At 43.3% G+C, this 12,892-nt stretch overlaps 1 protein-coding gene across 1 annotated transcript in view; it reads right to left on the reverse strand.

Moving 5' to 3' along the window:
- Window positions 1-11,864, reverse strand: part of p3h2 (prolyl 3-hydroxylase 2) — a 59,061-nt gene extending 47,197 nt beyond the window's left edge. Inside the window, exon 1 of the mRNA XM_079998926.1 lies at window positions 11,297-11,864. Coding sequence (XP_079855052.1) covers window positions 11,297-11,704 — 408 coding nt within the window. The 5' untranslated portion in view covers window positions 11,705-11,864. The remainder of the gene's footprint in view (window positions 1-11,296) is intronic.
- Between the last annotated feature and the right edge of the window lie 1,028 nt (window positions 11,865-12,892).

A 12,892-nucleotide genomic window follows, 5' to 3' on the forward strand; every position in this document is an offset into this window, starting at 1 on the left:
TATACAGTACCTTCTTCCAGAGGGACCTCGGGAGGTCTCTCCATTTGGGTGACATCACAGACATCTGAGCCGAAACCGGGCATCATAATAAACACTCTAATGACACATTATTAGGCTCCCCAATGAAGCTGACAAGAACTAACCCTTTAGAGCAGTGAACAACTGTAAAACCCATTGTTTAACAAATACAGCTCAGAAGAGCAAGCAGCCAGAGATTTTAAAGATAGGTTTGCTATTTTTTTTTTAACCCAGGCCATCATTAATAACAGTTCATGGCACAAACTCGCTGAAAACTTTACTTTTGAGAAACGTACTGCTGTTTAGGCATTAAACTGCTTATGGCTAAAAAAGAACATGAAATGGCTCCGTTTACTTCGGCATGTACCATCTTCATTGGTACGTCCTGAATGTTACTATTGTATACAGTATGTGTATGTTTTGAGCAGTTGAATACCAGTGATTTTAATGTAAATTGGAATGTAAATTTGTTGGCATTGTGTGAGTTATCTATTTGGAGATTTACATCTACTATAGGAAATATATATAGTTTATATTATATGACTGGCAAATATAGTGCTATAATATATATAAATTTTCTTATGTATATAAATTTCTTATATCTAATATTTATATATGATAGGTCGAGGAACTCGTCTCTCAACTCAAATCAATGGGATTTGAGACACTCAACAGGTTACCCAGGGGGTTAAACCCACAAAGTGTTCTTTCAACAGCTAAGATAACAATAGCTAAGCCTCTCCAAACATACCACTGAACACGCATGTAAGAGATTTGGACAGGCACTCATCCCTAAACCTTCACATTGGAAAAGTATCTACTTTGGGCTAATAGATTTTGCAGTGTGCTACTTGTGTCTGGCAGCGCACGTTGTTTCTCAGAGCATATTAAGCTTTGTGCTCATTGTCACGATAATCTACAGAACAATCAATTAGGCTTGGGCCGATATTCGTTAATATTGAATATTGCGATCCACCATATGCAATATTTTCACAGTATCGGAATATCCCCCCCGCCCGTCCGTCCATCCGCGGGACCACGGGGCGTGACAGACGGAGCAGCAGAGCTCACAGACAAAGCTCATTCACTTGTGCGCACAAAGAGGATGTACGTGGAGACGGAGGATTTGGACGTTGTGGCCTCACGCCACCATGGTGGCCTCACGAGTCTCATGCTATGTCCGTGAGACTCCCCCGTATCAAAAAGTTCCAACGCTCACATGCAACACCTCGTATTTCTCACACTGAGAATCCCAAAATAAGTACAATTCCTATATTTATATTTCCTCACTTGCGCTTGCTTGGTGCGGGAGATCCTTTCTGCACAAATGTTACACACGTGAACACCCACATTATGGATGTATTTATTGTAGGGGCGCAACGGATGACAAAACTCACGGTTCGGATCCCATCACGGATTTGAGTCACGGATCGGATCATATTTCGGATCAGAAAAAAAAAAAAAAGGGAGATCAATATAACTTTGCTTCCCATTTATTCTGAAAAAAACACTTAAAGCAGGCAACTTTTGCCCTTGGCTTTAAAATGAAAACAACATTCAAGATGTCCAACGTTTAAACAAAATCTTAAAATACATTAAGTATTCAATACTGAATTATTAAATTAAAGAGCACGCATGATACTTTCTTCGTTTAAACATGATAGTGAATGAAAAAATATGATTAGATCCACTTAACTGAATTTAAGCCATGTTAATCATGATAAATTTCTGACGTTTCAACAAACTCAATTTTATAAAAAAACAGTTCAGAATTAAGCGAGTTACAGTCAATTTTGTAGAGAAGTCTGCATCTCTCAATACACATTGTATGTTGGTATGTTGTTTACTAGTGGATCTTGAACGCTCCAATGTGGCAGAGGAGCAGACGCACAGCGGCGACATTTGCTTTACTATATAAAGTCGTAAAGTAGCAGCAACACAGCGCGACGTACCTAAAACCGATCATAACGCTTAACAGTAAAACAAAGCATGCATCTGTCTTGTTTATCTTTTCACTGCAACTCTGCATCGAGATTTATGGAATCAATACTTTAAAAAGTAACACCGTAAGGATCACGGATCAACTACGTTCCGTTACACCACTCATTTATTGCAATTGAACGAAACCAAAAAACAATGAAGATAATATTGTGTATCGGGATATTTGGGTGGGACTGCATTGCAAGATAAAATATGGGATATCACCAAAGCCTACACGCAATCACAAAATTAATGATTAGTGACAGCCCTTATAATGTCTCAGCCAACCTTTCACTCTGTTACAGAAGAATGATTCCAACTCGCCCACTACAGTGAAGTGCACTGGGCAGTCGGTCGCTTATTCCCTCGTGGCCAAAAACTGGTTAACGTTGTCATTAGCTGCAATTCACAGAGGTGGGTCACAATCTGAACCAGATGTGAGGATCGGAGCCAGCTGTGAGGTCAGAGTCAACGGAGGTCAGGTCAGCCTGGGGTCGCAAATACTACTTTCTCCGTCGGCCTCTAAATAGGTGTAATACTACCTGTTTCTTTCCGTGGAAGAAAAAAAAAAAAACACGGAGGGGGGAGCAGACACTTAGCTCTGACAACACTGATGACTAGATCACAGAACACTAGAGAGGATACGGCTTGGAAACTCTGGCGTTACACATTCCTGAGATGAGCAGTCCTTTGGCAATGACATGACGTGTGCGTGTGTGTGTGTGTGTGTGTGCACTTGTGTGTGTCTCTGTGTGTGCGCGTGAGTGTGTGTGACCGTGTGACCAGCTTGGACAAAGATCCACTTGTCAATGCCAGCTGTCAAACTCAGTTTGAGAGTGTGTTGGGTTCAGAGCACTGTAATGTTGTGTTTTCATGGATTTAAAGTAGGCAGCTCCCATCGGGGTGCTCACAGCGTTGGACGTATGTGGCTATGGTGCAGTTTTGCTGACCTCACAAACTTTTTTTATTCGTGTACATAGATACGTTAGACGTATTAGGAAACCTGCTCTCTTGGTCGTCTGACTATTTTAACATACACTCACACTGTCCAAATGTCAGAAGAGCAAGACCATTCTCATTCATAAATCTAAGTTGTTCTACTGTCTGCTAACCGTGGCCTGGTTTAAACGATGGGATAAAGATGTATTGTTCAAATACAAAGGAGAAATAGACTAAATTAAATTACTAACATGATCCTTCTCACCTGCCATAAACCCGCTACACTCGTGATGGGCGGATCAGTGGATTGAAAGTGGGGCTTTCTCAACCCTCAGCAGTGCAGGCTGGGAACAACTTTCACCACACAGGTAGAAATGGCCTCTGCAACAACACACTGCGACGTCACATCTTTCACCGCTCACCGCTAAACTGGGGTGAGATCAGGCAGGCCCTTGCGCAGGGACCCGCATCCGTGTTGATTGAATCTCGGTGTTAATGGGAGACATGTGGCCCTGTTGTGACTCTGTTGTGCTCTGACATGTGAAGACCCGCTACCAATCTGCACCGCGCTGCAGCCGCAGACCAATTACCACGAGCCTCCATCCGTAGAGGAACAGCATAAAAATCCTGTTAACAAAAATCGCATTATTCAATTCGCTCTGTGACTCGTTTCTGAAAATAATCAAAATTGCAACTGTGAAAAGGAAAAGGAAAAAACTCGCCGTCCGTCAGTTTTTAAGCGATAAGAAACCTATCTCGCCGATGTTTTTTTTCTTTGCAGTCGTTTCCAAAATAGATCAGACTTCCTGTGTCTGCCAATTCTGTCTTTAGTGTGCGTCCTAAACACAACAGCTCTCCACTTCCTGGGGGGATTCTAAAGAAGCTAAATGAGAATATAGAAAATCTCTAAAAACCTGATATGGGAATATGAGACGATTTACCTGCCAACGGATTCATCGTTCACAACTCCTATTTAGCACTATTTAGATACATAATTTTGGTCAGAGGCAAAGGGTTAATGGTATTCTGGCAAAATAAAAAAATCCATCTGTGACATGTGTTATCGGAGTTAAAGCAAACCCCAGATCTGAAGACAAACGACGTGGTACATGCTCCAGGCTGAATAGCACATCCTCAAAACAGACCAGTTCCATGGGCTGTTTTGGTCTGAAGAAACTTTACATGCATAGCTGTGCCGATGTGAGAAAAACAACAGATAATACTGTAATTATTCCATCAGCTCCACACATGAAAGAAATGGAAAGGATCAGATAGACGCCGAGTGTTTCTGGTCTCTCTGTGCTGGGTGAAGTCAACACATACTTCTAGTCAAAAGTGAAGCTCCACAGATGCCTGGCAAAGTCCTGATCTTTCCATCGCTTCACTCAGACACCCAAGAGTAAGTCCTCTCTTTGGCCAGACCCCTCAGAATCCCCACACACACACACAAACAGACACAAACAGACACACACACACACACACACACACACACAAACACACACACACACACACACACACACACACACACACACACACACACACACACACACCCACACACACACACACAGCAGTAGCATCAATATTTGAACAACATCACAAGCCTGGATCCATTAGCTGGATGGGAGCAGGGAGTCCCCATCCAAAACCGCTCCCTTGTGACGAGGGATATTGTGCTCCTCCATTAATAACAAATATGGACAGAAAGCAGTCACTTGATATAAATCCCCAAATTAATCAAAAGCGTCGGTTTGGAAAAGATTTCAAAAAATAAATTCCTGGACCTGCCATCAGCCAGTGAACTTATTCAGCGACCATTGATGGCCAGCGACTTCACACAGTCGGCCAACTTCATCTCCTCTCCACAATCAGCCGTGTCACATCTAAGCACAAAAAAAAACACAATGTCATCAAACACGAGTGATCCTTAACCAACCTCCTGTCTCCTCTCCTTCAGCCATCTAATTGTTAATCAGGGCAAGAACAATATTGGTCCGTTATGCCACATTCCTACAGTGCTGTTATCCGCTCAAAAGCAGTCATGCAGAAGGGCTTTGGCACAGCAAAGTGCCACAATGTCTGGCTGTCCTTTCGCAAAGTAAGCAGTGCACGCCGTGCCAAGGAGCCGGGCCAGCTGCCCGTGCTGGTGCAGGTGTGCCCCGAAACCACTCGGATGTACGTGCATGTGCTGAGAATTTTCAAGTAGAAATGTCTCAATATTAGCTCTGCTCTGGGGGGGGGGGTTAAGTGAAGAATTGACCAAATTGTATCCCTATACCCTCAAGCACACAGCTTCATGTGATTTATTTTAATATTTATAAAGCTCTAACTCCAACTGTAAAATAAACCCGTTGCATTAATCATGAAATCCAATAAATCAAGGGATTCTAAAATATTGCTTCATACAGTACCCAAATTGAATATCAAAATAACTGTAAAAAATATTTCTTAACTCATTACTAATGATCATTAAGGGGAAGAGCATAGGGACATTTCTCGAACACATTCAACTACATTCTGTCCCCTTTCCATTGTTTTGTCCATCAAATTCTAATCAGATCTAACACACAAACCTTCCATTGCAGCCGAAATCACGCAGGCCTACGAGCAATTAGAACACCTCTGTTTGAGTAAAATATTCCAAAGACAGTTTGAAATCTTCCATTTTCTGATTATTAACTACAGATGACAATATCTGCATTGGTGCTTCCCATCTAGCACACGAACACACACAGACACACACACACAGACACACACACACACACACACACACACACACACACACACACACACACACCACATTTCCACAAAAACACAACTAACTTTTTTTCTTTATTGTTCCATATTCCCTGGACTTGCATCGCTCTTGAGGCTGTTTTGGATCGCAAAAGCGGAAACAGATATCTTCATGCGGCAGGATATTGTGTTTTGGCTCGCTGACTGCACCAGCATGATTGCAGGCGGAAAAAGCGAGATGTAGTAATTTGCACAATGTAAAACACGGCTTCACACCAACCACAGACAAAGATTTCAGGTTTCAAAATCATTTATTTTATCCATCGCATGTATCTTGTGTCAGAAACCTCAAGAGATCTAAGCATAGGGGAAATGTAAGTGGTGAGTTAGTATCGGATGAGCTGAGATTTGACAACAACTAAACGGGGGGAATGAACACCGAGGCAAATAAGATCACATTTTAAAGTTAAAATAATATATTGTATTTAATAAGATTTTGTCTTCACATCTCGAGTGAAGGAGAAGTGATGATGTATTGTGTAACGTGACACTATTCCAAGTGAAGGTTGTATCCGTAAATATTCTGTCGCCTTTTAAGCTCGTCCATGTCACGCAAAATCCTCATTTAGGCGCCTCCACCACTTCACAAGGAGCCGAGCCCTGAGAAAGCCCCGTGCCCTGGGGCTGCCCAGGAGCTTTGATCCCTCTGTGGTCAGGGCCGGTGGAGCCAGAACTCTGGGCCAATGGACAGTGTCCACTTGGGTCTATTGGGGGCCAGCCCACTGACAGCTACAAGACCCTGCCTTTAATAGTTGCACAAGGTGGCGCCTCTCTTTTTTTAGAAAAGCAAACAGGTCACAACAGGAAAACAAAATATTTGCCAGGTTAAATGTTTGGCAAATCGTGGATGTACGCAGCAGCCTGAGTGAAGGGAACAGTTGGTGTCTGTGGGCCTTCTAATGCCAGAGCCAATGGAAGCATTATGCCACTGGCTGTCAAGAAGTGGGTGTGTGAGGCTGGAATGTTATAAACTGGAGGAATGCTATTTATTTTCACACACACAAGCGCCCCCATCCCAACACACACATGCGCCTGCACGTACACGATCAGATATCGACGTGCACATTGGCTAAGCCCCCACCCAATATCTGTGGTAAGGTCAACAGCTGGACCACTCAGCCTTGATGTCCTGCCATGTGTGCAGTTGATAAAGACATCATTGTGCCGGAAGAAAGCAAGAAACAACGACGGAAAGGTTGGAATGAAATCTGGTACAAAGTTTCGTGATAAGTTTGGTTTCTACCTTCTTAGAATCTAGAAAACATTGCGGGCGGCTCCAAGCAGATGGCAGTGAAATCATCATTTTTAAGCTCAAAGATGTGCAAAAGCTGAGTCGGGGCCCCTTTTGCAAGGTAATGTCTACCCTTACGTCTAGACAGGGGCATTGTTCAGTGCTGAGTGCATCAACCACCAACACTTGAACTTCTGCTGACTCAGAAAAATGAGGGAACCATCTTTGCCGGCAGACAGACAGGGATGTGGTCGATTAACTTCTGAGCGCTACTTCTGACCAGTGGAAGCTCTGTGTCATCGCCCCGGCATTTGGAGCCGGCCTCGTTCGGTGCGACTAGAGTCGTCTACGTTACAGTTTTGTGTGAGCAGACAGACCCAGGTGACCAGACCGGCTCTTTGAAGAGCCACACGCCAGATCAAAGGTCAGCATCACAGTCATATGCGGTTGGAAGGTGGAAAAAAAAATTGACAGTGGATCCCTGGATAGTAGTAGAAAACACAACACTATCAATAATAAAATCAAATATAGTAAGGACATTTGAAGACAGGTTTTGGACAACTATGAAACTACTTTTTCCACTTTTGATACTGACCCTGAAAGTAAAACTGAACCAAATCATTGCGCACGAAACAACGTATTAGGAAAATAAAACAGCACTAACGGAGACTAGAGCACAGAAGACCTTCCGAAAATGTTTTCAACTGGTGTTTTAACCTCGTCAGGGTTCATTGCCCCTGATGACAGCAGAGCCAAAAACTAAAAGCATTCAGAGTTTTGGTTCTTAATACACAACTGGGAGAATAACAGATATCCTTGACATTGTACAGACCTATCTCATGCAGCTGGCCTTGTGGGGTATTCCGTGTACAGGAAGACTATAACTTTCCTTTAGCAAGCGGAAAATATTTCCCAGCTCGAGCCCATTATCTGTCTCTTGGACTGTTCTCAAGCCCATTCCTCAAGCAAATGGCAGCCAAAAGGACAGACCCCACAGAAAGGGCTTATCCACGCCGAAGCCCTGTAGAGAATAACTCTAGCTTCAGATGTGTCTGTGATAAATAACACTGCAAAGAAAATAATTAATATACGATGAAAATTGTGGAATGGTACGAGGAAACCCTTCAATCTCCCATGGGGAACGATTACGCTCCTTTTTATACAAGTTAATCTAGGTCTCTGAGGTCCCAAACACATGTTTTTGAATTTTTTTGCTTTATATACCACTCAGATCATGCATTCTAGCCATTTTAACGTACCTCTATACCAACCTGTTCCAAAACAGGCTTTTTTTTGTGGATGGAGCCACACTCCTGAGGCCCCTAGTTCTGTAAGCCAATGGAGTTTGAGCTTTACTCCGGGTTCTGTTGTAATTAGTCTGTGAACTTTCGCTGATGTCACCTCATCAGTCGACTAAACTCTGTTTCTGAAAAAATTTGAGGCGAGAAATAAGCAATCCGGTTGCTGAGCCTTCCCTCATATTAGATCTACGACGCCTCATTTAAAAGTATACTGGAGCGGTCCGCAGCAGAGCCCTCCGCAGAGCCCACCGCAGAGCCCACTGCAGCTCCCCCCAGCGCGCACTTCATTTGTTTACCGGCGGATCTTGACCGCCCCAATATGGCTACCATGTCGGACAATATTACCCACGAAAATACGGGAAGAATTGCCAACCTGCTTGTGATTTGGAAGTTCGAAAACGAACGCTCATTTCAAGCGATTTTCAAATTATTGTAGAATCTGAACCGTGACACCACGAAAACACATAGCAGAATTGTTTTTTAAATACTTACTTTGCCACCGTCTGTAGTTTCTTCACGTTGGTATTAATTCCTCTTACTTTTAAAAGATATGTTTGTTGAGTTACTCAGATGGGGGGCGGTTCTAATTCTACTGTGGGCCCTGTGACGTACGAAGGGATCAAAAATCTGAAGAGGGTGTTTTAGGATATGTTTACTGACCGGCGCTGCCCACAAAAAACTGACTGGGTTGTCTTATTACACAGTGTGTATGTTAGTGGGCCCATCAGAGACCCAAATGTATGTGCACAAGCACTGAAAAAGTGAGTTTTTCATAGTCCCCTTTAACACCTAATCTTGATGATTCAACTGACTTCAAACAGATTGTCAATTTGTGCTCTATCTCCTGATAAGTTAGGTTAGTGGGAAACAATATAAAGACATAACTGCAGCTCAGCATGGTACACATGGGCCATCCATAAAAAAAAGTTAAAAAAACAAAGCATGAAATTCTCGAAAATTGAAAACAACTGCACAGAGTTCAGTGGGGAATTGTTCTATCTGTTTTGACTTAGCTGCTTTGTGCTTGTCTAGATGGTTTGTGAATGGAGAGATCAGGAGTTTGAAATAGAGTATGATAGAGTATTGTGCGTGTGTGCGCATGTGAGGCGTCAAAGATCAATGGAGTTTACTGGCAAAAAAGTTGTTTGAGAAACAGAAATATTTAATTGACCAATATTTTTGTTCAGGGTCTCTGCAGGTTTCACATATTTACATCTAGTACTATTTAAGACCCTGTGTAACAAAGGTTTGCCATTGACTGCTGGGGCACCGCAACGGGCTAATTATCTTCTATCAGAAAGGCATTGCAACTTCTTCCTAACAAGTTATATCCGGAAGATTGTGTTTATTACTTATTGCACACCATCAGTTATAACAATAATAAATATAGCTGCAGGCAGCAATGCATGGGGTCCAGGTTAGTTGCAGCAAATGCACCAATGGCAATAACCAGACGTGTGTTTTTCCACCTTAAAATCTTCCTTGTCGCCACTCTTAAATGACTCCACCTTTTTCAAACAAAGCTGTCTGAGTTTGGTTGTGAACCAGGACTTGGCATTACTATACATCACCCCGATGCATGTCAGTATACAGCCGTCCTCTCGGAAGCTGATAGATGACGTCACAGTGTCTGCGTATTCATCCAGACCGTGATTGCCGGTTCTGAACATCTGCCAGTCCGTGCGGTCCAGGCGCTCCGCTGCTTCGCTGCTCCACTTCTTGGTTCTCCTCACAACAGGTTTAGACAGTTTGATACTTTCTGCCTGGCGTGATACGCGTTGTGGGCGGTGGTGTTGGTAGCAGTGACCTTGTGTGTTCTACTCTCTGGTTGGACAATTAATAAACTGCTTGAATTTCGGGAGTTTATGTCTTAACCAGATTCCAGCGCAGCGCGCACTGTGTCTTGTGTGAAAGCCCCTTCAGAGTCATACCCTCCACATATGTGTGTGCTCTGCTCCAACACTTCCATTCCCTTTCGCTCGCCGACTTCCGGAACCCTCCTTTAGAAAAACCTCCTCTTACTTATTCCTCCTACAGATATAGTCCGATGTAGATCAAACTTGGACTACCCCATATTTGGACTGCCCAGAATACAAATCTTATTCATTTGTGTCCCTGGGTTAGATGGTTTCTGAGCGCCAGGCATTTGACGGGTGATAATGGCAGAAGAATAATAGCAAAAACGAAAGTTTTTCCCGAATCTTCGGGCTGAACCCCCAATAAGCACAGAAAGTGTTTGTAACGATAGAGCAATAAACCGGTGCAAACACTGGATATGACATGGCAGGGTGGCATCACCTGGCTCGGCAGCCACAGCAGCTGCTGGAGGATGGAGCATGAGCAGAAAAACACACCAACACCCTTAAGGCATAACTTCAGGTTGGACATCGGGGATGGGTGAGGTCTCCACCCTTCTAGGGGGGTCCAGGGTATATGCCGCCTTGAGAGAATCTACAGAATAAGATTGCCTGTGTTGGGTGGATTACACTCCAAGACCATTTTGTCAACATCCAGACGCCCCTCACCCTCAACGTACAATGTTCAAGAAAGAATGCTCTCCTCTGATCGATTGCTGTGTTGTTGTTGTTTTTTCATCTTGATCAAATAAGGGGGTGGGGATGTTTTGTTTTTTTCATCCAAGGGTGCTGTTCTTTTCTATTGAATGTTCATTCATATCGAAGGTTTCCTGCCCACAACTCGCTACGCCACCCTGCATCACTTCATCATTGCCTTATTGCCAGGGACCCCGCCACCAACAATGGAGAGAGCATATAAGGGCGTAACACAACTACAAGGAATGGAAGTTTCTTATAAAGCGCCAGCCATATAAAGTAGGAAATTTTAAATTAGGAGATTTCTTAACAAAATGATCTTACGGATTACCCCTTTCAATGGTTCCTCCTCCATTTAAAAACACCATACCGAAACAACTACACATCCCAACTTGTGCAATTCATGGTTCGGGGGAGAGGTTTGGGTGTAATTATTGGAGGGGTCACAAGCCCCTCCACCCCACCTCTCCGCGGGCCCTTACCTTCTGGTAAGCCAGCTGGAGATAGTTGTAGGGGATGCGCCTGTGGAAGTCCTGAACCACATCCTCGCTGACCCTGTGCACGGACTGCGTCCCGATCTTCTCCTCTATGCACGTATTCATGCATGCGGACCTCCGCAGGACCGCGTCGAAGAAGAGCAGGTCCGAGGCACCGGCGTCGAACTGGTGCTTGTCCTGGCACCGCAGCCGGCACCGGACCTTCGCCCGGCGGACTCCTGCGTGGCTGCTGAGCGCCCCCTCCATGTGCCGCACCACGGCTTTATAGTCCCCGTCGTAAAACGCCCGGACCGCGCCGTCGTACAACAGGTCGTAGGGCTCCAAAAGGGCAGCGGAGAAGGACAATAAAGCGGCCAAAAGGGCCAAAAGCGACCGGGGGAAGTGTACATCCATCGTTCCTCCTCGGCGGGGGATCCCGGGATGATGACCCGTGAGGGATGGACGTTGAAGTTAGTTCGACCGTCCGGTCAAAACTCAAGCGAAGGAGGATAAACGCTTAAAGTCCATCGGAGACGCTCGTCAGGTCGCGGAGGCTCTCGGGCGGACTTTGGGTTTCTTTTATTCGGGGACACATTTTGTGAAACGAGCCCCTTTCGCCGACTCCGCTAACTCCGCCCCCCCCCCCCCCCCCCCCCCCGGGAAGGAGCGGCAGTCAAATCCGAGCGCTTCTGCAAACCTGTGTACCTACAAATAAACAAATAAACCTTCTTTATAAACAATTCACACAATACTACTACTAATAATAATAATAATAATAATAATAATAATAATAATAATAATAATAATAATAATAATTCTTCTTCTTCTTCTTCTTCTTCTTCTTCTTCTTCTTCTTCTTCTTATTATTATTATTATTATTATTATTATTTTTATTATTATTATTATTATAACAAGAAGAAATAATAAGTATTATTATTATTATTATTATTATTATTATTATTATTATTATTATTATTATAAGCGCAACAAAACAGAATGGAAGCAGGTCATTGCTGTTTATGAAATTAGTAGAGGCAAAACCACAGCATTGTTAAGTCAATTAAGTCTGGGGGAAAAACAAAACAAAGAATATATAAATCTACTGCTGTGTAAAAATAAAAGAAATGACGTTTTCCATTACAGTGAAGCGGGAGGTGTTTATTTTATTTATTTTTTCTTATTTTATCAAGGAAGGCCAAAACATGTTTTGCACATTATTTGGCGAAAATAGAAATATAGTCCTCTCCATGCAGAAGTAAAGATACAAGATCATTAAAAGGGTGACAGCATTAAAAGCATGTAAAGATCAATAATACAACAGGAAAGTCATAAATGTGGGTGCTATAATTGCACAGCACCCACATTTATTTGAAGCCAAAATAGCCGATATTGACTTGCAGAATGGTTATCTTTACTTTTGTAGAATATTCTCCACAGGTTCTGCCTGATTTCCTGTCCTTAAGCCTCTTACCTCCAAATTTAGTGGACACGGGCTCCCTCTAGAGGTAAATAGCCTGCATTTAAAACCGTTTACTGGTTTCATGTAGCTGTTCATCTTCCCCTGAAACGAAATATATCAATAATTGGGGGGGAGTTAATAAA

The sequence above is a fragment of the Zeus faber genome (genome assembly GCF_960531495.2).
Source record: "Zeus faber genome assembly, chromosome: 1".
NCBI classification, from domain to species: Eukaryota; Metazoa; Chordata; class Actinopteri; order Zeiformes; family Zeidae; genus Zeus; species Zeus faber.